The 26,829-nt window shown below is 46.7% G+C and overlaps 1 protein-coding gene across 8 annotated transcripts in view; it reads left to right on the top strand.

Moving 5' to 3' along the window:
• The window catches only part of ATP6V0A1 (ATPase H+ transporting V0 subunit a1), a 30,709-nt gene extending 3,986 nt beyond the window's left edge, over positions 1–26,723 (top strand). The window contains exons 6-23 of one of the 8 annotated variants that reach the window (XM_074561543.1): positions 2,748–2,851; positions 3,691–3,817; positions 5,136–5,218; positions 5,872–5,965; positions 7,321–7,533; positions 8,257–8,407; positions 8,633–8,772; positions 9,604–9,761; positions 10,211–10,301; positions 11,086–11,204; positions 11,532–11,748; positions 12,334–12,441; positions 13,187–13,261; positions 15,757–15,864; positions 16,485–16,502; positions 18,367–18,484; positions 18,926–19,097; positions 25,063–26,723. In XM_074561543.1, coding sequence (XP_074417644.1) covers positions 2,748–2,851; positions 3,691–3,817; positions 5,136–5,218; positions 5,872–5,965; positions 7,321–7,533; positions 8,257–8,407; positions 8,633–8,772; positions 9,604–9,761; positions 10,211–10,301; positions 11,086–11,204; positions 11,532–11,748; positions 12,334–12,441; positions 13,187–13,261; positions 15,757–15,864; positions 16,485–16,502; positions 18,367–18,484; positions 18,926–19,097; positions 25,063–25,156 — 2,190 coding nt within the window. In that variant the 3' untranslated portion in view covers positions 25,157–26,723. The remainder of the gene's footprint in view (positions 1–2,747; positions 2,852–3,690; positions 3,818–5,135; positions 5,219–5,871; positions 5,966–7,320; positions 7,534–8,256; positions 8,408–8,632; positions 8,773–9,603; positions 9,762–10,210; positions 10,302–11,085; positions 11,205–11,531; positions 11,749–12,333; positions 12,442–13,186; positions 13,262–15,756; positions 15,865–16,484; positions 16,503–18,366; positions 18,485–18,925; positions 19,098–25,062) is intronic. The other 7 variants (XM_074561545.1, XM_074561544.1, XM_074561547.1 and 4 more) reach the window with 7 other exon arrangements.
• Positions 26,724–26,829: the final 106 nt, after the last annotated feature.

A 26,829-nucleotide genomic window follows, 5' to 3' on the forward strand; every position in this document is an offset into this window, starting at 1 on the left:
TGGTGAAATGAATCCTTTTTAGTTCTTGTGAAAATTGACTTTTGTTCTGTTTGTGAACTGGAAGGGGCTTGAATTGTATGGCGTTGCGCGTAGCAATCCAGAGCCGTTACAGAGCAGAACTGTGATCGAGAATGGGGAAAATGAACTGGTTTTTCTGGCCTTGAGATTAAAGGTGCTGATCTGGGTGAACAATAAGCAATTTAAAAATGTTTAATAATAAAAGATCTGCATTCTGATTACTGGCATGCAAATACCTGGGGTTTTTCCGATCCTGAATGAGCAGACATAGTAAAAAAATACTTCACAATAACGATGACATTTCGCTCGCTGATGGTGAAAACTTACTCCAAGTAAATTTCCAAGAGTCTTGTTCCTCTGCGTTGCAGCTGGATAGCTCTTTCATTTCCACATAGTCTCTCTTTTTTTTTTTTCTCTGTTAAATCTTATAACACTGGTTATAAGGTTATAAGTATGTATAACTTCAGTTATCCCACCAGGATCAGAGCTGACGTCGCTGTGCCGTTTCCTTTCTAGAAAGGCTGTGATCATCGGATCAGAGTAGTTGAGAGATGAATTAAAGGACATAGGGTTTTGTTACACAAATAATCCTTGTGTAAGAAAGTTCTTGTTTAGCAAAACTGGTCTAATCCAACTTTAATTTAAGCTGCTTTGTTTTGTAATTTCAACTCCTCCAAGCAGGACTTGTCTTTAATTCATACAGTGTCCCGAGTAAAGGGCACACAGCCCAAAAGGGCCAGAGGTAATATTAAACATTTACAAGAATTACTCTCTCAAGTGAGGCGGATCCAGAGTTTTTGCATGTGCTATCCTTTTTTTTTTTTTTTTTTTTTTTTTATGTTTCATATGCTAAAATGTGGTGCACCTCACAAAAATTATCACAGAGCGTCTTGGTTACTGATAAATACAATACAAGCCTCTTACAATTTTAACTTACTGTTTTTCAACATCCTGAAATCTAGCTGTCAAGTCCTCACCGGTGTGTTTGGTCTGTATGTTTTGTTTTGGGTACCAAACCTTCTTCTTTTGGTTGTGTTCTGTACGAAGCAAAATTTTCATTCTGTTCTTGATGTTGCAACAAGTTGCCTTGAAGTTGAGAGGGTCAGCAGTTCTCCGTGCTGGCTTTCCAAACTCAATTAAGGGCTCCCTCCTTTTTGTAACATCCGTCAGCCCGCGGGCGTACAAGCCGTTGGGCTGTGTTTGATGTCAGCCTTGCAAAAACTTGTCTTCTAGATGGTAAATACCTTTATTTGGCATGCAAGTGAAATGTTGTCGAGTTTTTTCACTACAATTAAGACGCAACTATTGCGCAAAGGAAGAAACTCTGGCTGAGTCGTTAAAGTTGCTGTATGCTTTTGCAAGGCTGTGCTGTACGTGTGCATGCGTTTTAAATGTTCAAGGGTCAAACTCTACCTTCAGGTGCGTTTTAGCAAGATCCCCTGCTGGCTCTGTGGGGAAGACCTCCTGGATACCAGGAGGGTAGAATTTGGCCCTCTCTTTGTGCTGAGGAACTGTAATTTTTGTCATTTCACTATATAAGCTGCAGAGGTAGAAATAACTGTGGTCTGGGGTTGGATGAAGATGGTGCACAAGAGGATGTGCTTTGAGCATCCCTCCTGACTTGTACTGCTGGCACTTACAAGGTATATTCCCAAGAATTTTAGCCTGCAAATCAGTTGCAATGAAGGAGAGTATAAAACTGCATCCTATTTTAATGCCTGGCTGGTCGAAAAGACGAGCAACATCATCAGACTGCCCCAAGCAATGCATCTTGTGAGTCTGGCAATAACACATATAGTGTATAAGGATAAACATCTTGAAGAATGTAAAGATTTAATCAGGAAGCATGTTTTTAGGCTGGAAGTATTGTGTGTTTTTCCTGGAGGAGAACTCTGTAAAGCCATTAAGAAAATTACCATCCGGTACTTCCAGGTTTTGTTACTGGTTCTGACCCTGTTTCTACGCTGATGTGGCGAGTAACGTGGAATCAATCAAACTATCGTCACCTAATTCTGAAAGGAATTTTTTTTTTGCTTTGGAGTACAGCAGGAGGCCAGCACATATAGGGTGTGCAGGTCTCGCGTGATGAGTTGTAGGGTACAGCCGTGTGAGGTTGCCCTAAGGTCAGTTAAATCCTCTGTGGAAGAGTTACCTGAGCATCCTTCTTCCCGTGGCCTAGAACAAGGCTCCCAGGGTACTTTACACCAAGTACCATTTCCCAGGCACCTCTCAGAAATGCAGACGGTGCACAAATAGGATAAGAGGGAGTCAACATTTTCCCTTTTTTTTTTTTTTTTTTTTTCTCCATTTAAGATCTAGGGAAAGAGGAGAGTAAGGTGTGTCACTCTTTTATGCCATTAAAAATGGTTCTTGGGAACATCACTTGTATTTAAAACTTGAAAAATTTTTTTGAATTCTGCCTTTCTTCAGACTTATATATCCCACTGCCCCTTTGTTCTGTTACTGCAATCTTCTGACCTTTCTCGTGTGGAAGCTTTGCTGGGCCATTCCACTTCTCCTCTCGTTTTTCTCCTTCCTTGTGTGATTCTTGCTGTCTTTTCTATCATCTAGTTCCTCTTTCTGCTGTCTTACGTTTGTTCGTTCTTTCTTTTTCTTTTCTTTTTTTTTTTTCCTTTTCTTTTTTCGTCTCCCCAAACTATCTCCTGGTTCCTCGTTCCCTGCATGCCACTAACTAGTTTCATTAGATATTAATTGATTTGTGAATTCAGGCTGAATTGCATCATCAGCAGATGGCGGATCCAGACCTGTTGGAGGAATCCTCTTCGCTCCTGGAACCAAGTGAGATGGGAAGAGGTGCCCCGCTACGACTCGGGTAATGGCAATTTGTTTTCTCCTGCCCCGCGTTGGGTTGTTGCCTTAACGTTCGTCCTGTGGCACCCACAGCCGTTTGAGCACAGCTGTGCAACTTTCCAGACCGACACATCAAGCCGATGAAGGCTAATCCTAAACTAGCTGTCGTCCTCTGGTTTTGTCCTGCGTACGTTAACTTCCCAGTTCATATTTGTGCTTGGCACATTTCTCTCTGCTCCACCCCACCCCCCCCCCAAAAAAAAATTTTACTAATTTGTTCCTTGTGAATCTGTTCTGGTTGTTTTTTCAGACGTGCTGAGCTCTTGCAGCTGTTTTGAAACTAGTAACTACTGTGGGCACATAATAGGCCGAAAAAATCTGTATAGTTCTGTGTCCTCTTCGTTAGCTGCTTCCAGGCTGCCTTTGTACGTCTGTAATTCTTTATCTGGACGTAGGGCTTGAAGCAGCGAGGTCTTCTGAAGCACGTGCCTGGAACATAGTCAATGGTGGCGTGACTGCTATAATCCTTGCCATGTAACGTACCAGGAACCTACTGAAATGAAGACTAGCAGGCGTAGAAACTGTATGTCTTAAATACGTTCATTTAGCCAGTGATTTATTTAGCGTTTTTTTTTAATAGGCTATTTAATTCTGTGGAAAGGCATAGCTTTTGCTGTAGCGCAGCTGGTTTTGTTGTGTTTTTATCTCCACGTACTTAGAGGACCTTCAGTTTTGCTTAAAGAACTAATTTCAACGTAAGATTTTTGTAGCTTTCAATCTCCAGTTGCCGTCGGTGGTTCGGGTGTCAGGCTTTGTGTTCTTTTAGGTGCAGAACGTACATTTATGCTGTCCCCTTCACAGGTTTGTGGCTGGTGTGATCAACCGTGAGCGGATCCCCATGTTTGAGCGCATGCTGTGGCGAGTGTGCCGAGGGAACGTATTCCTGCGTCAAGCAGAAATTGAAAACCCCCTGGAGGATCCTGTAACGGTAAAAGGAACTATTGTTTACAGCAGCGAAAGCCTCAGATGTGTAAAGGGATTTTCTTATAGATCTAAGCCTTTATCCCTCACTGAGCTACACACAGTCAAATGTTTGCGTTGCGTCCCTTCACAGCAAATACGTGCAGCCTCTGAGGCTTTAGTGACAAATGTTTTCCCGTTTAATTAAAACAAAAATAGCCGGGTGGATGGTGAATGCTGTTGAAAGTGGCAAAAACAACTCAAAATTTGGACTGCAGCAGGGCATAGTTGCTTCTCTGGCACAGACTGCAAGCGCAATTCCTGTATGCAGCTCTGAGTAAGTAGGGATCCTCCTTGCAAGAGGCTCTTTTGGACGTTAGCAGCGTAACATCTGGACCTCATTCACTGTGAACTTGGACCTTTCATTTTTCTTAATTTGCTAACCAATCATTTAAGCATCCACCTGAGAATTGTTGGCTTTATTACCTAGTAAGTGTGATGGGGCCTGTTTTTTGCATTCAGTGTCCTCTTTGCTCGAATCAACGGTCAATGCCCAAACTTCGGGAACTCTTGCTCTTAGCCAGTAAAAAGAAAGGCTGTGTGTAGGCTGCACTGGAACAAAGAGAGAAGAGTTGAACTCGGTAACCGTCCCTTTGTTTCTCACGTAAGGTTGACTGGTTCTCTTCTCCCACCGACGGCTGGTAGTTGACCTGCTGAATTATCTGTCTGCTAGGAGAGACTTTGTTCAATTGTGCAACACTTCCTTAAATTGAGGTTACACCTAATGTAATTATTCTTGAAACATTACGTTAAAATTTCCTAAGTAAGGTAGAACAATAACTTGTCAACAAATGCAGGAAAGGGGACCTGGCTCCCAACATGAAAACAGCTGTACAAAGAATGTGCCGTTGGCCTCCCTGGAGAATCAAAGTTGTTAAACTCCGCTTCGTCTTATTTTCATTCACTCTGTAGCTTTTTGCTTGGTTCCGTAGGTGAGCTGACTGCAGTAAATGCTGATAAATATTTCATTGCATCTCTGTTCTTTTGGAGACCTTCCCAGGTTTTCCTGTTTATTGTGTTACAGAGGATAGATAACAGATAATCTAGAACATTTTGCTTCAGTAAACACAAGTACGGTAGGGGTGTTCCATACTGAGGCTTCGGAAAATTGCTTTCCTTGTGACCGTTTCAGTGATGTTAAGGTACGTTCTTGACTCGCTGTGCAGATATGGGCTCTGTATGCGCAGATTCAGAGGAAGGAAAAGTAGAACTCTGTTGTAATTTGCTATCATGCTAACTTCTGTAAATAGCTGAGCTATTACAGGGCACCCTTTCTTTTGTTCTAGGGGGATTATGTGCACAAGTCTGTGTTTATCATCTTCTTCCAAGGCGACCAGCTGAAGAACAGAGTCAAGAAGATATGTGAAGGGTATGAAACTCTTAGAGTTGGCAGCTCTCTCAAATATTTGAAACACATTGACGTGACTTAATACCAGTATTTTACAACTCCTTATTTCACAATGACTGTAGGAGTACATATTTTGACAGCAAATAAACTGTACCATAAGTAGTTGAAACATATTTTACAGGCAAACTAGCCACTGCCCGAGCCTGTAATGCTCCAAGTAGCTGACTGCTTTGATGGAGAATGCCTAAAAACAAGGGAGTTCGGGTGTTGGACTCTCGGACAGACCTAGTGGGATGTCAGCAGGCAATGTTCTCACAGGGCAGATCAACGGTGATGGCTTCTAGGAGCAGCTGCATTGGTATGATAGCAACACCCTGATCCGGCATGGCTAATCAACTTTGTGACAGTGCCCCTGGGACACTGTCGGTACAGGGAACAGAGGATTTCCTCCCACTTCCATTTTCTTAAGCATTCCACTTCTGCTTTGGCCTAAAGCAAACTTCTGTGCCCACTTGATTTAAAGACTGCAACTCTGCTTGGCGGTCTTTGCTGATCAGAAACTTCTCTTAAGGTGCTTCTTGCTTTACGTCTGCGTTCAGGCTCAGCCATCTATTTCCCTGACTGATTTATCTTCTTTCCGTCTTTGTTACTAACGTGGCTTGCATGTCTTCCAGATTCCGTGCCTCCCTCTACCCATGCCCAGAAACACCACAGGAGCGGAAGGAAATGGCTTCTGGTGTCAATACCAGAATTGATGATCTTCAGATGGTAAAATAACTGGGGTCAAATCCCCTTTTTTCTGTAATAATATAGGTGAAAACTTACTTGGATCCTGTTAAAACAGGAGAATTTTTGGCCCTGTTAGATGGACGTATTTTCAGCTCCGGGTAGCTTGAGACCAGCAACTCCGCAGTGCAAGAAAGGTCTTTGGAGACTGTCTGCTCCGATGTTTTCTTTGTCAGGGTTTAGGGTGGTGGGATGGTTTGACCGTTCTGGAGGGCTGAGCAGTTAATTCTATACATGTAAGTACAGCATCGACAGAGAGCTGCATGCCAGGGAGCGGAGAGGAATATGCATGTGTAAGGAGATATCATGTTTTCCAGCTCTGAAAGCATGCTTATATAATTGCCAGTTTCATCTGCAAGAACTTTGAAAGCATTTAAACTGATTTCCGAGTTGAGATAACAATGCTGACTTTAACTTAGCTGTTCTTTTTTCTGCCTGTCTTCATATTTTCACGTTGTGCTGTCCTGAAGAGCTTCTGCTTTACAGCTAATCTCTTGCGCAGCAGCCTGAGTGTTGGTAAAAAGTAATCAGCACACAAATCTGCTGGGGGCCAGCTCTGAAATATTTGCTGCTTGCTTCAAGGAAGAAAGGCAGTAGGTTATAATGCAGAAAAAGTTAAGGGATTTGAGACTAAAAAATAAGAAAAGGTTGAGAAACTAAAAGTGAAAAGGGTTGAATTTGGGCTGCTTATTTGATAGAGAAACTGTCTCAAGCTGGGAGTTGTGTTAGGGCGGCTCTTTAGTAATATTAAAGTAGACAAGAACTCAGAAGCAATTTAACTAGTAGGATTCAAAGCTGCATGTGCCCTTTGCCCTCGCTTTTCCTTGAGTCTAAGACTTTCCAGTCTGGAAATCTGACTTGGCGTGAGTTAGATATGTTCCAGTTGGAAAACACCCTCAGTAGAACACACTTTCTCCTTTTCCCTTCAGTAAAAAAGTCTTTCATTGTAATCTTTGTGTGTTTTCTTAAGGCAACGCACACCTCGCTTGTAGAACTCTGCTCTTTTAACCTGGGTGGAGGAAAACATGTTCTCTGTGATCTCTGAACAGTTTATTGTTTGAAACACTCGCTGACCTTGGAGTTGGAGGAGGGAAGTAGTCAAAAAGTACCACTGGAAGGAAGCCTTAAAACCTTTTAGCAGAACTTATTAATATGGAGACTAAAGCGTATATTGCTGGCACGTGGCAGCCTTGTGCATGGGGTGGGGGAGAGGGGGCAGCCCTCCATCCTCTGGGTATGGTTTCTCTTGTTGGTCAGCCCAATTTCACCGCGCGTTTGTGTGCTGCGAGTTTTGGCTGATGGTTTTGCCTCATCTTTATCCCACTTCTCTATGAAAGGTGCTGAACCAAACAGAGGATCATCGCCAGAGGGTTTTGCAGGCAGCCGCTAAAAATATCCGTGTCTGGTTCATCAAAGTACGTAAGATGAAGGCCATCTACCATACCCTGAATCTGTGCAATATCGACGTGACGCAGAAGTGCTTGATTGCTGAAGTCTGGTGTCCCGTTGCTGACCTCGATTCTATCCAGTTTGCTCTCAGGAGAGGCACTGTGAGTAGCTGCTCTACCGCTCCCCTCTGCTGCTGAGCAAGCAGACTGGCAACTGTCGGCAAGCACAGCGTGGATTAATTGATTTTTCCCATTTGCGAGTCTCTGAAATCCATCCCTTTGGGCTGTTTGAATCAGTCCCCCCAGAGGACAGTTTATTTAACATGCAGAAATGTTTATAGATAAACTTTGTAACAGATACGTGACATTGTGTAAAGCTTTTAAGTTCGGGGAAGTGCTGTAGTGGTAGGCGCTTTTCTCTGTTTGAGTCCTTTGGTACATTTAATTAACCTGGCCGTGCTCTGTCGTCCCGCTGGCTGGATATATAGCAGAACTTACCGAAAGCAGCTCTCCAGGGCATGAGCAAGTTTCCCCTCTGCTCAGATAGACAGATAATAGAGTTGGGTGCTTTGAAGTCCTTTATTTGCTGTTTTTAAAAAAACCCAAAACCTCTTGCATGAGTTTTCTTGTCTGTCCGAATCGGACAACGTTCATCCTTGCTGCAAGTGCTTCTCCTCCTGCTATACAAAGTGGAGAGCAGCGGAAACTTGGCAGCCTTCCTCAGCTGCTCAAGTGTATTTCTCATTGTGCAAGCGCGCTAAAAAATGCAAGCTTGTAGTTTTCCAAATGCTAACAAGAAAGTCGTGTTTTACTCTGTCCTCTAGTGCTCTGAGGATGGGTTTTCTAATCTTCCTCTTTTTTTTTTTTTTTTTTTTTTGTAAACAGGAGCACAGCGGATCCACTGTCCCATCTATTTTAAACAGGATGCAAACCAATCAGACCCCACCAACGTACAACAAAACTAATAAGTTTACTTCTGGCTTTCAAAACATTGTTGATGCTTATGGCATTGGAACTTATCGGGAAATAAATCCAGGTAACTTCATACTTATAAAAGTCCCAGACACCTATCTCAATTTTTAGTCGTGGTGCTTCTCTGTATTGTCTGTGCTGCGTGAAAACTTCTAATAGATTACTTGACACCTTGCAGAAGTAGAGGGGAAGCTTGGGAATTACATTGCTAAATTGTGTAAATTTTACTGTAGTACATCTGGGCTTACTCGGGTACAGTGCACCAGGAGTGTCGTCTTTTCTCTTACAGCACCGTATACGATCATTACCTTCCCCTTTCTGTTTGCTGTGATGTTTGGAGATTTTGGCCATGGAATCCTCATGTCTCTGATTGCTGTCTGGATGGTGTTTAGGGAAAGTCGTATTCTGTCACAGAAGAGCGACAATGAGGTAAAGTGTTGGGTCAATGCTGAGCTTTGCATTTAAAAGTTGCAGCTGGCTTTACTCCCATCCTTCCCCCCTCGAGCTGACAACCCGCGTTACTGCCTGCACGCGCGTTACTCCCTACGTTTGAAACTTGTGGAGCACGCAGACGGACTGGGGAGGCTGTAGACCACAGACTGAGTGGCATAATTTCGTAATAGTAGTGAGTTCCTTTGGTTTTCCTTTCGGATATTTGTAGAAAATTACTCCTTTTGGTTGTTTGAAGGAGACTGTTTATCAAGGGTAGTAGATAAGCTGTTGTAAACAAATCACCCAAAACTTAGTTGGATCATCAAAGAGTTCAGTCACTGCGAAACTCCTAATTTCTGTAGGTGTGTATTGTATCTCTGAGATTCTTCCTATTTGCTGACGGAGGTGGGCTTTGCTTGCCCAGGGCTTCGGTTGGCAGGAGGTGAACCAGAGCTAAGACACGCTGACAGAGTGTGGAGAAACCTGAACAGGGTCTGCACTGCCCAGCTCCAGGCTAATGCTGCCAGCTGGGGCTTGCATCAGTGCATGGATGCAATTTATCCTCTCCGGCTAATCCCAGATTCCCTGTGGACAGTCACGCTGCCTGTTTATCCCCTGCGTTCTGATTCTGTTCTGCAGCGCTACCTCCTGCCATGGGGAAATACCCATAATCCCTGCCATGGGGAAATAGAGACTTGGGGCCTTTAGTCCATGTGGCCCATTATTGTTTGTCCTGCAACTGACTGATTTTTGTTGTTTCGTCCTTATGAGAGACCTTCCTTCTTCCCGTGGACTTTCTTTGGTTTTTTTTCTTTTGTTTTATACTAGATGTTCAACATGGTTTTTAGTGGTCGATACATCATTCTGCTGATGGGACTGTTCTCCACTTACACGGGCCTCATCTACAATGACTGTTTCTCCAAGTCTCTTAATATGTTCGGTTCGTCGTGGAGTGTCCGGCCCATGTTCACAAAAGGCAATTGGTCGTGAGTAAACAGTTGGTAACTAGATAGAGAATGACAGGGATAAGCAGGTGACTTATCTTTCCCCATTGTCCTCCCAGCTGGGGAAAACAAAAACTTCTGAACTGAGTCTCAAGTAGAATTGGAAGAGGGATGTAAAAGTGATACCTATCAAGTTTCAAACCAGCTTCCCCCCGCCCCAGAAAACTTGTAAAGATGCAGTTTAGCGCCTTTCTCCTCATAGACGTAGCAATATTGCTGTCCCCTGCGTCTCTCTTCCTTGTGACGCTGAGTAACAGGTCAAGAAACAGGTTTATTATTCGGGAAGATCTTTAGGACCACGCAGAAACCTTAAAGTTCTCTCAATTTGAGATATTCCTTGCTCTCACAGGAGAAGAACGTTATTAGTTTTTACAGAAAGAGGACAGCATTGCTTGTGTTAACGTTTGTATAATCTGCTTGTATCCAAACAGAGATGCCTTGCTTGAGACAACCCCTCTGCTTCAGCTGAACCCTGCTATCCCAGGGGTGTTCGGTGGGCCCTACCCCTTCGGCATTGACCCAGTAAGAACATCCTCTGTGTCAACAGAAAAAGCACCTGTCCAATTCCCTGTGAAAGATCTCCACAGCCCAGCCATTCCCTTCGCAAACTCTTTATTAATGTTGCAAACGACAAAATTAATTCAGTTCCTTCTGTGACACTAGATTCAGGGTAGAGAAGACTTGTTCTCAGGTCCATTACAAGCTTCTTTCTCAGCCTTTCTAACCTGCAGAGTTTTAATTGCATCTGGTTAAACTTGCAAATAGTTTTATGAAATTACTTTTTTACCTTGGTGAAATTTACATACCTCTCTCTTTCGGTCAGTCTTGACAATGTAGGTTTCCAAGTAATCCTGTCATTTTATACCTGCCTCCATCGATAACGCTGCTTCTAACACTGCTTAGAATATCTGATACAAAACTGGCTTCTTCCACATTAAAGAGGAAGTGCCAAAAATCAGAACTACGTGTAATTTTTCATGTAAATGGATAATATTTTTTTTCTTTTTCTGTCAAGGATATAGCCCCCTTTTCCCTGCAACTTTTGCCTACCACAAAAGCAAGGGAGGTTTGATTCCCGCTCTGATGGTGGGATCAGCTGCTGGAAGGCGGTGTTCCTGGCAGAAAAGGTTGTCTGCTCATTTCCCCGAAAGATATCCGTGTGACAAACACGTCTTTAAGAAAACCCTGCTCTTGCAGCCTAATACTTCCTGGATGGTTAATACTGTTTAGCTTAAAGTGAACACTTTCATCCTCCTCTGTTTTTCTTCTACTGGGTGTTTGGCTGACTCGGTGTTGTTTTTCACAGATTTGGAATATTGCCAGCAATAAGCTGGCCTTCCTCAATTCGTTTAAGATGAAAATGTCCGTGATTCTTGGCATTATCCACATGCTCTTTGGTGTCACGTTGAGTCTTCTCAACCATATGTAAGTGCTTTGTTCTGTTTTTTTTTCCTCGTGGTGGTGGCGGGGGGAAGAGTCTTTGGGTGTAATGTCAGTATGAGTTTAAGAGGCAGGAGCCTGTCAGACCTTAACCTGCTGATTGACGGGTGCCGTACGGCTCTTTGCGTCTGTAGAACGAGGCATGGCAAGTAGTTACTGTGTGTATTCCAGCTATTGCTGAAATGCTGAGCCCCTGCAGGTTTGTTCCAGAGATGTTCTTCATGTTCTCATTAAAAGTTTTTGCCCTACGCTTGCCTAATGCTAACCAAATGTAATATTAAACTCTCCTTTTTTTTTTTTTCCCCCCTGTAGCTATTTTAAGAAGCCACTGAACATATACCTTGGATTTATTCCAGAAATTATTTTCATGTCTTCACTGTTTGGATACCTTGTTATTCTCATTTTCTACAAATGGACAGCCTATGATGCTCACACGTCGAAGGATGCACCAAGCCTTTTAATACACTTTATCAACATGTTTCTGTTCTCCTACGGTGATACCAGTAATAAGATGCTTTATAAAGGGCAGGTGCGTGCTCTTGCTAGAATACGGTCAGAAATGCTTCATGATGTTAGAGTCTTTCATTGACCTTATAATAATTGTGAAATCAATTATGTGGCATCATTTCCAAAGGCTGACACTATGTGATGTTGAAGAAGGAAAGAACAATCCATATACCAGGGATATATATCAGTCTGAACATAGGTCAGTTGTGGCTCCAGAACATTTGGAACCAGATTAATTGTGGAAAGCGATTAGGAATATTGTCCTGCATCTGCAATGTGGTGCCTCTAAACTTAGCTAAGACACTTAACGCCGTTTCCTCCCAGCGCTATCAGACATCTGCCAAATTCTCATTCCCTGCAGAATCTTTTGGATTTTTCCCTAATCTAAACCAGCATCAGCACTACGTGCTGTGCAGCCCGGAGGGGCAGCTGCAAGCAGGCGTTGAGCAGAGCACATCTTGCTGTTCCCGGGAGAGAGAGAGACAGGGAAGCGTCCCCATGCTCTGGGAATTCAGTCGTTCGGTGTTGCATCAGACCTTGCTGGGTTTTGTGTGTGTGTTTGAGCACGGGCTGCCACTAGATCATCTGAGACTTGTTTCTTTTACAGAAAGGGCTGCAGTGTTTCCTTGTGGTGGTGGCGTTACTGTGCGTGCCATGGATGCTGGTAGCTAAACCCCTGGTCCTTCGCCATCAGTATTTAAGGAGGAAGCACTTGGTGGGTGACTCTCGCTTGTATTTTCACTATGAAAACTGATCATGTTTGAAAAGCTATGTTCTCCGTCTTGATCTCGGATACGTAGGTTCACACTGCATTATGACCTGTAAAATGTTTTTGCGTATTCCTAGGCATAAAGACAGGTGGGTTTTACTGGAGACAGAGTATTGCCTGCCTGCTTCTCAGATCTGGATCCAGCATCAAACCTGCTTTTAAAAACCCTTTATGTTGGTAACTATAAAAGCAATGTACTTGGCCTGGGCTTTGTCAGCTGGTTTAGGAGCGCTCTCTTACTGGTTGCTGGATGCACTTCTGTGCCTTCGCTAGGCTGGCAATGTAAAAACAGAGATGTAAGCTGAATTGGCTGGCAGACTTATCAGCTACCTTTGTTAAAGCAGTCTGGATGGTAAAAAAATAACAAAGGGAAAAAAAAAAAATAGACTTACGCAGTCCTTGTGCGAGAGGCTGTCTTCTGGGGCACTCTCTAGGTTTCCAACTGTACCGTAAAGTATCTGTATGTAAAATGCAGGAACCTGGCACACGTGCACCGAGGATACTTGAAAATTCTCCCTGCATGTATGGCAGACAGCTTTTAGGATGTTAAGTGAGTCAAAGATCAGTTCAGTTAAAGACACTCCCTCTCCCTTCTCTGACCATCTTTCATCCTCCCATGTCCCCTCCATTCGTCTCCCTTTCTCTTTTTGTTTTCTTCCTCCTCCCTTTCTTTTCTTCCATTCACTATCAGGAAGGGCAGCCCGTGGAGGCCCAGGTCAGCACAGTCCCGAACGAGCAGGCACTAGAGGCAGCAGCGGCTGCAACAGTGAGTGGATTTAAAAATCACCTGATGGATTGAAAGATGGGAGTTGGCTTTCTATCTAATTATCAAGAGAGCATGGAATGTATCTGAATTTCATAAGTGAATGGCAACTGCACCTTTAGGGTGAAAAACACTTTCTCTTGGAAAGAGCAAAGTTCAGCAAAACTGATACATTCTGGAAGAACTACCAGGCTGAAGGATAATAGTTATGTGTGCGCAGAATGCAGAGACACTGCTTTGCAGGAGCGCTGCCGAAACCAAAGCCTGCAGAGCAGCACGAGAATCCCTTGCTACCACATCCCCCAGGTTAAGTTCCCCTTTTTTCCTTTTCTTGCATATCTGTTTAAGATAGATCAGGACTCTTCTCAGTGGAGCATTTCTGTTTGCATTGTGTGTTCCCAAACATCATGTTTATGTGATGGCCTCCCAACAACTTCATATCGGTAATTACTGCATTTTTGACACCCGTGCCCTTGCAGACACTTTGACTTGAAACTATTATAAAATGGTTGCGCACAAAGAAGCCTCTTGGTAGCAGCTGTTTCTCCTTATTTCTGGCTAAACCTACGGACAGCCCTTTGCTGCCAAAGCTTTCTGGTGGAGTGAAGATTGCAGCAGCTCCCGGAACTTAGTCCCTTCCCCGGTGCTGCGTATTTCAACTTGGTTTTGCTTGTGAATGCTGCTCGTCCAACTCGGGAGCGTCAGTCTCCCAAACCGTGTGGAGCCCGTTGCCTCTGACGCGTGGAGTGCACGCTCGGAGGCACTTGTAGCTGTTGGCCGGTGTTTGTATCATGACATTTTAAGTAGCCTCACAGAAATGTCAGAAATGAAAAAGGATCTTTTGTGCGTAATCCGCCCAGCGTTTTAAGCGCATCTCAATACAAGAAGCTGTGAGGGAAGGTCTTTGTATGAGGTCTGGATAGAAGTGTAAAGTAAACGATTGGGGCTTTTGGAGCCATGTTTAGATTGGACAGTTTACAAAGAATGGATGCAAGTCAAGTGTGAGGGAAAAGCTGCAAAAGTGCAAATTCACACAGGCTAGAAATACATAGAGTACCGTTACTAGTCATCAGTCACTTGTAATGTCCCAAAGATGCTGAAAATCCTAATAAAAGCATTGCCTTATATTATTTTTTTCTTTTTCATTTTGTTTCTATTTCCAGAGCATAAATGCCTACCTAATTTGTTTTTAAAAAACCTGACAAAATCTTTAATTCGCATCTAGCATTTTGGGCAAATCTATGGTTCAGCCTAAAATAAAAGGAGGCTTCTAAGAGCATGGAGCAGCCGTTCCGCTGCCGTGCCGGGGCGTGAGCTGCGGACGGGCCACGGGATCTGAAGCCTCCTGGGTTTATATAGTCATCCCGAAACTCCTGCAGTCTTGGTGTATGGAGTTAGCCCCTTGGCATTCCCTGTCGCAGAGGGGCCTGGTGCAGTGCTAAAGCTGAACGGGGGGCTTTTCTTGCCATTTGTGGCGTTTGTTCGCCTCTCCAGCTTGGTCGCGCTCCCAGGTCTCGATTTATAGTCCCTCAGATCAGTCATGAGCATTTTCTGTCCTTGGAGACCCGGAGGGAGGTAGAAATCCTGCAGTAGAGCGCTGGGAGCGGCTGGCTGAACAGAAATGGAAAGGTAGTGATGTGCAGGTTACGCCTTCGTTGTTCAATGTGCGTTTACGGCGCAGAAAAAGCTCTTCTCGAGGGCGCTGTCAGGCGACGTGCAGGTTTGTCGTCCTTTCGGTGGTAGGGCGGCACGGGGCAGGGAGCCTGCCATAAATCAAACACTCGCTGGGCAACGATTGCAGTTGTCGGGCGGGAGGAACCTCTGACTGTCAAAGTTTCAACCCAGTTTGTAGACGATTCTGTTCAATTTGGAGTGCAGCGGAGTTACGGATGAGGGTCAAATGCTGAATGTCAGAGTAAATGCCTATAAAAGGGGCTGTTGGCATAACGTCGGATTTCCAAGTAAGGGCAGGTCTGATTTCCCGTGTGTGGTGTTTGTGTGCCTGACGCTGGTGTGGAGCAAGTGTATGTGTGTGTGTGTGTGTTTGTCTCGGCCCGTTCTGCGTGGAGTCGCCGCTATGTGACTGGTTTCATTTAGCCAGCACTGGTGTTTGTGCCTGTCCAGCGCCTGCTGGGCAAAACCTTGGTCTTTGTTTGCACATCGGTGCCAGCAAACGTCCTCTTGAGAGATGTGCCTTTTATTTTACTTAGGGTTGCAATTACTTTGTGGAAATACATCAACTATTCATTCAGACAGACTTTTTTTTTCCCCACCCAGCCCTAGCAGGAATCAGCATCTTTCCCATCCAAGTGGGGAAATAGAATTGTACGGCTGGCTTAACCTGGGCCTTAATACCTAATATTTTGCTTTCTTCTGTGAGCTGCTGCTGCACATGGAGTCGTAAAAAAAAAAACCAAAACAAACAAAAAAAACCCAATATGCACTTTTGCAGTAAAACAGAAACACTACTTTGCTCTTTCTTTTTCTGCATGTGTTAGGGAACGCACAACTTTGGTGGGATCCGGGTGGGCAATGGACCAACGGAGGAGGATGCTGAGATCATTCAACATGACCAGTTGTCTACCCATTCCGAGGAGGGGGAAGAGGTAAGCGCCTGCCCGTCCTCCTCCCAGGGCGACACACTTGGTAGCAGAACGCGCGAGCTTTTGGCTGTATTTACCAACTTCCACGCTGCTTAGAATTAAATAGCATCATTCTCGGTGAAGTGTTTTCATGCGGACTATCTCCTGGTCATTCCCAGGACTCCAGAAAAAGCAGTATAATTTGCACATAAAGGGAAATGGGGCTGTGTCCTCATCACAAGGAGCCATCGCCTTCGGGGCTACAGCGAGAGCTGCGCAGTGCTCCGAGTGGCACACGCAGCTTCTGCTCTGGCTGAGAGCAGTGTGTGCCGCCGGCTGCACCAGCCTCAGCCAGAATCCAAGGGCTCTACTTCTGCAGCAGTGAAATCTTGTATCCGTTTTGACTATCAGGGGTAATATTAATTGCTTTGCCATACCTCTGGTGGAGAAGAAAAAGGAGTCGATCCCTCGTAGTTTGGGAGTATTCTGGTGCCTCTTAACAATTCTGCAGCAGCATCTTGCCTCTGTAGTGCATGTGACGCGTTACTGCTTTACTGTGTCGCGTGTAGGAGGGAGTTATCGAGTGCGTTCGTGATAATGTTGTGATCGAGACACTGCACTAAATGTAAACTTATGTTTTCAAGCCTACAGAGGACGAGGTGGTAAGACTACAGCCAGCTTTGCCTTCATGTCTATCTGGACCATTTCCCATTGGTGTAAAGCACATGCTGAATTACACGTGTTATGTCACGACATGTTGTTTTCCAAAAGATCTGGCTATTTACATGTTACAGGCCATTTTTAATTCTCCATACACACCTGCCCATTAACAGACTTTTAATTACTTCATCTATACAGCTTGTTTGTCTTAGCCCCTGTCTGCAGATCTATCTTGGTTTACATGGGAGCTGTAAAACTGGAAGTCTGAAACTGAAACGTTTTTGCTTTTAAACTTCTGAAGAAGTCTCGTTTGCCTTATGGTGTGTCTTTTGGTAATTCTGCACCGCAACAAACTTTAAAGATGTTTTTTCCCAAACTGTCTGCCGTTTTAAGGACGGTACTGGTTGTTGCCAGTCGGCAAATCCAGCAAAACCAGTCCAGTTTCAAACAGTTCCACTACCCAGTACCTTTCTGTAAAAGAGAAGCTCTGTTCTGAGAAACTGCTCATTCATAAACACCGGTAACGAGTATTGAAGTAGTGGTTTTTTTAGGAATACTCATGCAGGATTGATTGTACGTTTCAGCACTGTCAGTTGACCAATTTCATTACAAAAAATCTAAATGCCGTGAAATTATGAGTAGCTTCGCAACAGCGATGCTGTTGTAAATTGTGCTGAAAGTGGTTTTGCTTAGAGATCTGTTACGCGCAGGTCCCTCTGGAATTGAGGGGGGGGGGTGGAACAGCGCGCTGGTGTGCCTGTTAATTCTATTTATCACTAAACCTGTCAAAAATGTGTAAAACTACAAAAAAAAAAAAAAAATGTGCCAGAGCAATCCTGCTGGCTCTCCCACTCCCTGGCGTGGTGGTAGCGCTCTCCAGAAGTTGCACGGGGCTGTAAATTGTCATTGTTTGAATATTTGTCACATTCCATTTGCTGCACGCTGACTTGCCCTCTGCGGGGAGGCGGTACTGTTCACCGGGGCAGGCTTTCTTAAAGAACTTCGCAGTTCACATTCTGTGGAGAAAGAATTAGGCTTTTGACGGCCAATTTAACTTAATTGTTTGAAATATTTATTGCTCTGGATATATTAGGGGAGAAATAAGAATATAAATAGCTTTCTGTGCATGCTTAGAGCGTTAGTCACTTGATGAATTTAAAACATCGTGTTCACTTAACTTAAATACGAGCGGTTTCTGAAGCATGGATTAAATCCAAAATGTAGGGAATGCTTTCCCAAGCTGCAAAATAAGAAACTGTGCTACACGGCAGACTTCCTTATAAGTGCTTCTCTTATTATTTCAGAAAATTACCAAGACACAGAGACTTTGCCAATGAATGGTGCACAGATGTGACTTTTTCAAGATTGCTTTTTGCTTGGGTTTTTTGTTTTTTTTTTTTTTGCTTTCAAACAGGGCAAGTTCATATCTCACAAAATGCTCTCGTTGATCCTGTAGCAAAGGCACATACACAGTATTGACTTAGAATGCTGCCTCCTTTTCCGTAGCAGTACATACAATTTACCGGTGAATTCGTATGAATACCATCTTGTAGCTGAACAGTCTTTTCCTGGCAAAGCCCACGGCTGAATTTGAAATATCTTACTTCCGTACGCCAGAATGTGCAAACAATAATATTCGAGGCGCAGCAGTGAACTGTCGTTCCACAAAACCTAGCAAGACAAGAGAATTAAATTTTCATTTATAAAACGTGACATGCCAAACCAGGAGAAGACAGTATCAGTGTCTCACTTCAAACACGATGTCCTTGGTGATAGCACCAGGTAGTGGCTCGTTTTCCCCGTGGGCCGACCCCCTGCTGCTGGCGAGGCTCGCAGCTCCCTTCACCTTCTCTGTTCTTCTTGCAGTTCGACTTTGGCGACACGGTGGTGTACCAGGCCATCCACACCATCGAGTATTGCCTGGGCTGCATTTCAAACACCGCCTCCTACTTGAGGCTCTGGGCTCTCAGCTTAGCCCACGCACGTGAGTATTCCTCAGGGAAAACGGGGGGTTTGGATCCGTGTCTCTGATCACCCTGGGCAGAGCTCAGCTGTCCAGCGCTGACGGAGAAGGACAGAGCCGTGTCTGCATTAGCTGGGACTGATGAGGTCTCAACACCAGCGTCTGCTGCCCTAGTGCTCTGCTAAAAGCTGCCCGGATCTAGACGGGAGGGATGGAGTTGAAAGCTCTGAACAAAGCAAAGAGCTGCCAAACAAGGACGCTGCCCTGCGCTGTGGCCAACAGTTGGAGGCAATGTCCTGGCAAACTTGGCTGCAGAAGCTGTTGTCCCTCTTGAGTTTCCCACCTCGTTGTAGCGGGAGTTGGCTTGACTCTAGTTTTTTTGCTTTGTAAGTAAACTGGAGCAACCCTCCGTTCTTGCCAGTCGCTCTGAAACGAGCCCTCTTCTCCCCTTTCTCCTGGCAGAGCTCTCGGAGGTGCTCTGGACCATGGTCATCCACATCGGCCTCAGCGTGAGGAGTCTGGGCGGAGGCTTCGGCCTCTTCTTCATATTTGCTGCTTTCGCCACCCTGACAGTCGCAATTCTGCTGGTCATGGAGGGGCTCTCTGCTTTTCTCCATGCTCTTCGCTTGCACTGGTGAGTGACTGGAACATGCAGAAACGTTAAAGCTCTTCAGAGCAAGAAAATTGATGTCGCCTGGGCTATGCAGAAATGCCGTCTTCTGGAAAACTGTATTGACCCTTACACGGGAAAGCTAAGGCCGTAAAATTGGGGTAGTGGGTAATAGTGAGCCAAGATCAGCAATGTTCAGAAGTGCTGGAGCACCACAAATCCACCCGAACATCGAAATGTCCTGCAGCAGATGTGCTCTGACAGCAGAAAGCCTTTGAAGGGTCAGAGATTTCAGTCTTGTTTCTAGTGATACGCACTGACCGCATGCGTAAACCTTGCTTAGGAGTTGTGGAGAGGAACCGATCTCTGCTTAAAAATAAATTAGACTGAAGCTCTGTGAACAGCGGGCTGGGAAGGTTGTGCTGGATGGATGAGCATCCTCCTGGCTTTCCGTAGGACTTCTTTGTTCTGCCTTTTGGTCTGTTGCCCGGTTCTAGTGTTTGTTTTCCTTGGTGCACAGAGGCTACTGACTGCAGTTTCCTTCCCGTGGTCTTGCTCGTCTTTGTAAGACCTTGCACTGAACGGGGGCAGCTTTCTCTGTCTGCCCTTTGGGGTGCTGTGCAGTAGCAGCTATTTCTTGTTGGTCTTGTTTATTGGCCGATGCTTTTGTAGCCCCTTTCCCGTGATTCGTAAGCTCCTGTGTGTGCAGACGGGCAGTAAGCAAGAAGGAATTAACTCACTAGAATGCTCATCGCTTCCTCTGCACCCAAGCATGGAAAGTATTCAAGCGCTTTCTCTAATCTCTATTTTAAAGCGCTCATTGTTCCACTTCAGATTCCCCGGTTAGTGCATTGGTGGGATCAAAGGAGCGATGTGGGAGCGAGCTTTGCTCCCCTCGGGTTCTCTTCAGCCTGAAGTGTAGGAGAGAATGGCTGTGCCTCCACAGAGCCCGGGTCGCTGCCATCTCCTAAGGAAGGTTCTTTCCTGGTGGGTCGGGAGAACAAAGTGAAGTTCTGTGAAGTTCATAAGGAATATTCTGTCCTGTTTAAATGGGAGGGAAAGGTTGTGAGCACTTCTTAAAAGTACTTCTGTAAGTGAAAAGGGAAGCTGGTGCCTTTAAAAAAAAAAAAAAAAAAAAAAAAAAAAAAGGAAAATTGGCCTCTCTGCACTTTTCCCCTGCTTCTGGGGAAGGCAAACTCAGTCCTTTTGCCCTCTCCGTTGGCAGCCTGCGGGGTGCAGCCCGGAGTGTCCCGGGGTGCCTGGGGTCTCTGGGGCTCAGGCCGCGGAGCTTCGCCCGGGTACTCCGAGGTGAAGCCATCTTGTGCCGAGGGAGCCGGGGGGGGGCGGTGGGCGGCTGCTGAAAATGGCTGCGGGATGGTGCTTCTGTTTTTCCTGGCATCCAGCCTAGAAATCTTCATACCAGTCACTTGAGAACTTGTTGCTGACTGGGCCGGTGTTTCCTCATCCTCATCCTGCTGTCACTGTGCTACGCCATTGCGTTAGCGGGAGAGAGCGAGCTCTGCAAACCAGCCTGGAGTTACCGCTGGCAGTCCCGGCAGAGCAGAGGGTCCGCAGCACTCCGGCTCCGTGTGTGCGCGCCGTTCCCCGTCTGCAACTGCTTGTGGATTCGTGGATTTTTCAAAGTCTCCTTTCTCTGGTCCGCGGCGCTGCGTGGCGCGTTTCTGAACAATAGCAGGTGAACAGTTCTGAACACCTTTCCTTCTTGGCAGGCTCTGTGTTTTCCCTTTCACCCAAAGGGATGGGCTAAGATAAGAAAGCATGTTTTTGTGGAGATGCCTCTTAATAATCACGAACAGTGCTAACGGGTGCCGCTCGCGGAGCACCTGGAACAAGTGTGAACTGGAGGCTGCAGTTCAGCCAAGAGGTGGCTTTTCACATTGCCGGGCTGTCTTTAAAGTGTGATTTTTTTTTTAAAAAAAAAAAAAAAACTGCCTGGAAATGCATCAAGGGAAGATGTGTGTGACTGAAACGGCAACCAGAGAAGCCCAGCTGGGCGATGGCAATAAGCACGTGGGTCACTGCTCCCTGCAGACCAGTGCAGGGCGCTTGCTGCCGAGCTGCAGAACTGAAGCTCTTAACAGAGTCATGTTTTTCCCTAAACCTATTTTTCAAACTTGTAAAACTTTAACATACGTTCTCAAAGAGGAAAACCTGATCAGGCTTAGTTAAAAAAAAAAAAAAAAAAGGCAGGTTTAAGGCAATGTTTCAGACCGCAAGTAATCTGCTGAAATTATTTTGGGTTTGTTGGATTTTTTTGTTATCGCGGTGGAGAGGAAGGCACCTGCAGTTGTTCAAAAGAACGTGCTGTTAACATTCCTTTTTGCTTTTGAATGCGAAATCGGGATGTTTCCAGTGGTAGGTGTTCCCTTTTTTAGAAGGACGGGGGAGGGGGTCAAACACAGCTGTCCTGGGAGGAGCAGATGGGATTTTCTGGCCGTGGGAGAAGAATCACCTATCAAGAATTCCGAAGGTGTGGGTGGTTCAGCCTTCCTGGAAAGGAGGAGGAATTTAGCATGTGTCTTACTCGGGAGGGCGGGGGCGGGGGGAGCACAGATTGTTCCGTGTGCTCTGCCCATCGGCCCCAAATGAGGAAGATTTGTGCTTTTTCAGAAAGCATGCATTCTTTCAGCAGGCTGGGTGGTGCTCGGGCATCCCGGGGTGGAGGAAGCGCTCCGAGTGCTGCCGAGATGCGGGCGGGTGTATCTGCTGGAGCGCGGCGGCTCTCGGAGCCCTACCCCACATCTCCTGTTACCTCCTTTGACTGTACCATCGCCGTTCTGGAATATTTTACATTTGTATTTGCTTTTCAGTAATGTAGTTTGATATGAATGTTTAGATTAAAGGAGCTTGCCTTTTTTTATTTTTTTTTTTTTAAGCTGGTGAGCTGCTCTAATGTGAGCAAACACAGACTTTGCCCAAAAGGAGAGAAGTCTGTAACTGGATGCAAAAGGTCCCAACATCATGGGTTGATGCAGGAATATGGTTTCAGCGGAGCTGTTTTCCTGGGTAGAGCAGAATTTTAGGCTCAGTTTTAGGCCTGATTCGGAACTGGAAGCTATTCTCCCTAGAATATGTCCCGAGACCCGGCCGCAGCTAGAAAGAACAGGTAGCAGCGGGCATAATACAAAGCAAATAAGGTTAATTCAGAGCAGTGAAGAGTGAGGTCCGTATCGCTCTGTAGGAGAGAAGTTGGTGCTAAATGAGCATCGTGATGGAGAGGGTTCAGCTCCAGACTTTGGAGCCGTCACACCACGTTGTTCAGCCTTGGCTCCGGTCACTCAAGTGTCTCTCAGCCGGTCTCCCGTCATCGGTGGGTCCCGGCCACGCGGGAGCGTAGGTTTGGCAGACGCAGAGATTTGTGTTCATCTGCTCCCGCTGAAGGTTTCAGCCTGTTCTCTCCCTCCCGGGTGCCCCAGCAGCCTCCTGGCGGGTGTGGGCACTTCATCGGGGCTGTGCTAGAGACGGACATAAACCTGATTTTCCTTTACCACCGGGTGCCTGCGCTGTTTGCCGCTGGTCCATAAACACCCCCGGAGCGAGCTCAGCCCCTGGGAGCGGTGAAAGGAGCCGAAGCAGAGCTCTCAGCGGGCAGCTGAAGGCACGCAGCTCACGCGAGGTCTGTTTTGTTGTAAATGGCAAAGTTGGAGAGCGCTGTGGCTCTGCGCAGGGACCCCGAAATAGATTTCAAACACAGCAAATGCGGCCAAACTCAAACAACCATGCGGAATACATAAAAAGCGGCAATTATGCGGCGCTTCGTGGAACGGCTGTTGTGGGCTGTAAACTGAGAGCCCCTGGCCCTCTGCCCCCGCGGGGGAGTGCTGCTTGCCGAGAGGCGTGGGCGAGCTGGAGCAGCATCCCGCGCCCGGTCCAGCCAGGAGGGGTGAAGCCCAGCTCCCCTCCCGCTCGCCAGAACTTTATTTTTCTTTGCAAAGGTCATGAGCCAGAGCTTGTCTTTTAGTGCGACCGTCAGAGCGCACCGCCGCTGTAAGAGGCGGTGTCCCGTCAGCGCAGGACGGAGTGACCCGCCGTGCCGCGCACCAAACCGCTCTCCTTTTTGGGAAACAGCAACTGCACCGACTCCGCACGAACGCCCCCGTCGCTGTGAGGTGCCCCGCGGGCTGCCCCCTTCGGGGTCGCTCGGAATCGCGGCCCACCCCAGGCGTTGGCGCACGCACAAACACCGCGTTAGGAGTTTGCACTTGTACCGGGTGAAAGTCAGGGTCCGGTGCAGGAACCGTCTCTGCAGCGGCTTCCCACGGACTGGGAGCTGCCTGGTTTTCCAGACAGTGCGGGCACTCTGCGGCTCTGGGTTGGAAAATCCACATACTACAGTCCAACAAACACTTAAGCTAATTATTAATACAAAAAAGCTGAAGAGTGGGTTTTCTTCTGCCTGCCAGAAAGCTTTCTAGTCTGTTTATCCGCAGTGCTGTCTAGTAAATTCTTCTGCAGGACTCGATCACTGACGAGAGAGACGCGGTGCCGAGTTCAGCAGTCGAGCTCACGCGTCTGACAGCCTGGAAACAGCCGTGTTTCGTGCCAAAAAAAGGAGCTTGGGTTCTGGGTGTTCCTCTAGACAAGCGCAGAAAAAACACGCAGAACATTTAAGCCATGATATTTGGTTAAAGAATCTTTCTTTCGGTAGTTCCCTAACCTTACGACAGCCTCTCCTCGAGCTTCAGGCATCCAGTTGTGGCCAGTTGTAACCGAGTGTGTCCAAAAGCAGCTTTCAGATGTCAGGGCCAGCTGGAACACTTAATCATCAGGGTTAAAATTTCATTTACAGTGGGTTCTGCGTGACTCACGTACCCAACCCTCTGCCTCTTATTTCCCTTTGCTTACAGAATAGTGACTTAGTCACAGGATACTTATGGAGATTATCAGGGTTCCTGAAAAACTGGAGCGTCTTGGCAAGGAGCCCTTCCTCCCACACGGAAAATCCTGCTCATCCTAGGGATTCCTCCGCGGGGAGCTCTGCGGATCCGCACCGACAGGCAGCAGGAGATGGGAGCAGAAAGCTGGGTTTTCTGAACCTTTCCCTCCTGGGCTCTGTTGGGAAATCGCTTTTTGCCGGCTGGAATGCCAAAAGCTTTGGAGTTTGCCGTGATTCCCAACTTGTGAAGGAAAAAAAATACCTAAATTGGCCTTTTTGTGCTTCATAAAACTACTGCTCCCGAATTGTGTTAAATTGCTCTACAACTTGCTGTCACTTGATTCCTGCAGAGACTTCGTTGTTTTCGTGGATCACGCAATGGAAAGTGTCTCTCACGAGGCTCATGAAAGGCTGTGCTTGTTTTTACTGTGAATCACGGGATTCCTTTTTTTTTTTTTTTTTTTTCTCCTTTCCCTATTTGGCTCTTGCTGCTCATCGGACGGTTCTCGAGAATAGTTCTTGTTCTTTTTTTTTTTTTTTAAACGCAGTTTGTTAGGGGAAGGAGGCGAGCGGGGCGAAGCTAACGTTCAGCAGGAGGCAGCGGGCACGTCTCCGGCTCGGCAGCAGTCGTCGGGTGGGGGTGAACCCCACGTGCTGGGGGTGAACCCAACGTGCTGGGGCAGATACACAGAATTAGCTGGCGGGGGAAGTCTGAGCAGAGCATCACGCGACTGAGGCTTCTTTAACTAAAATGGGAACTTTGGGAACGAGATGTTGTCGGAAGCGCTCTGTGCTCGCCGCTCCTTCAAGCGGTACGGCGCTCGGGGAGGTCATTCTCTTCGTGTTGCCCTTTTATTGCCGTGGGGCTGGGATGGAAGTTCCTGGGCAGTTCCCTGCTCTGCTACAGAAACATGGAACAAAAATGTGGGGGTTGTGCCAGAAGATAAGCTACACTATAACGGCACTTTTTCCCTTCAAAGCTTTATTATTTTTATAGTCAACAATCATACTTTTAATGGAGTTCTTGCTAATTGCTAACTCCTATCCGAGAGCTGCCTTTTTAATGAAGAATCTCTCTTCCCTCTCCTGCAGGATTGAGTTCCAGAACAAGTTCTACACTGGCACTGGATTCAAGTTTCTCCCTTTCTCCTTTGATACCATCCGCGAGGGGAGGTTTGACGATTAGACATCCCTCCGCTCCGGCAGTGTTACACGTCGTGTGTTTATGGTTACCCCCTCCCCTGTGTCCGAGTTGCATGTAATTCCCCATAGCGAAAATAACTTATTGCAGCACCCTCGGTGTTACCTTGGTGGTTCAGAGCCAAGAGCTTTGATGTTCTTGGGTAACGAGTGACACTGGATCAAAGAAACTCCTCGTTCCTTAAGTTTACCCCTGAAGATACCAAATGCATGAAGTGTCCGCGTGCGGTGTGTAGCGTGTGCCTCTCGTGCTGTGAGCTCCCCGGCAGGCGCATCGGGGCAGCGCGAGAGAATCGCCGCTCTGGCTGAGGGGGCATTCAGGCGCACGGAGAAAAGGCGTAACAGCTTCAGCGTCACAGAGCTTGCTGCTCGGGAAGAGACTTCTTTTAAAGCAGGTTTTATGTGTGGATCCTGTGTCTCTCTGCCTCTGATCAAACAAATTAGGAGCAGCGGGCAGTTGACGATCCGGGATGTGCTTCTGCTGCCTCCAGGGCTTCCACACGGGCCGTGTTCTAATTTGGCCCAACCCATGTCTCATCCCGTGCAGGGATTCAGCTCTGTGAACTCCGGCTGGGCCTCGAGGAGCCGATATGAAGGGGTAGGACTCGGCCTCGGCTAAGTGTGTGGTGGCACTCTCTGCTCTAGCGCTGGGGAAACACCTTGTCCTTGCAAGAAAGGCTGTTCCTTTCCTCCGTGGAGAAGAGATGCTCCTTTTAACTGTGCCCCTGCACGCTCCTTGTCCCGGGCAAAGGCCCTTCCACCTCTTGTTTCTGGAGGCAGGGATGAGAGCAGGGGCTCGGCTGCCCTGCTGCGGCCAGGGGCGAGCTGTGCCCCAAACTGTCACCTTGGTACTGCCCACCAGCAGTGGCACTTTTTGGGTTTCTTGTTTAAAAGCAAAGCCCCGAGGCTGCCGAGCCCTAGAGGCACGTCCAGATAGTGCCGTGTGGGCTTGGCAGCGGCGGAGGCACCGGTGACACACGCCGTGGTGTGTGCTCGGGCTCTAAGGAGCCCTGTAAGGCAGAAAAGAGGCCGAGTCTTGCCCAGATGGTCCCGTGGCAGCGGCCTCTCGGTGGCATTTCCCCGCGGTAGCTGTTGCTTTTTCTCCTGTGCAAGATGTGACTCATTTCTTGCCCTCCTCAACTCGATGTAGCTGTAGGAGCAGTGGTGAGTGTGTGTGTGTGTGTGTGTTAGTGCTGTGTGTAACTGTCGTGTTTAATTGTCGCAGTGGATCTGAGCTATTTGTGTATGAACAGATTAGAACCGTAATGAGAATCATTATAACCGGGAACTGAGGTTGGAAATGCCTCGCAGTGCAGGGCTGGTTAAAATTCGGTGAGAAAGCTGTGTGTGTGCTCCCGCCAGGGTCCACGTGGGCAGCGTCGGGGGGGATCTCGGTGTTTACAGGGGGCCGTGGCCGCGTGTTTACAGGGGCATTTGCAGAATGGGAGACAAAATCAAAACTTGTTTGCAGGTGGAGCAGTGACACCAGTCCTGCTGCCCCGTGAAATGCATTGCTGCCAGTCACTGTATAAATTAAACTAACTGCACAACAAGCGCTGTGGCCTCTCTTCTCTTTCCCCTGCGCTCTCCCAGGGGATCCCCACGCTGGGCCTGGGACGGCGGGGGGGAGCTGGGACCTTCGGCTGCCTGCGCTGGGAC

The sequence above is a fragment of the Larus michahellis genome, chromosome 18, assembly GCF_964199755.1.
Source record: "Larus michahellis chromosome 18, bLarMic1.1, whole genome shotgun sequence".
Classification (NCBI taxonomy): Eukaryota; Metazoa; Chordata; class Aves; order Charadriiformes; family Laridae; genus Larus; species Larus michahellis.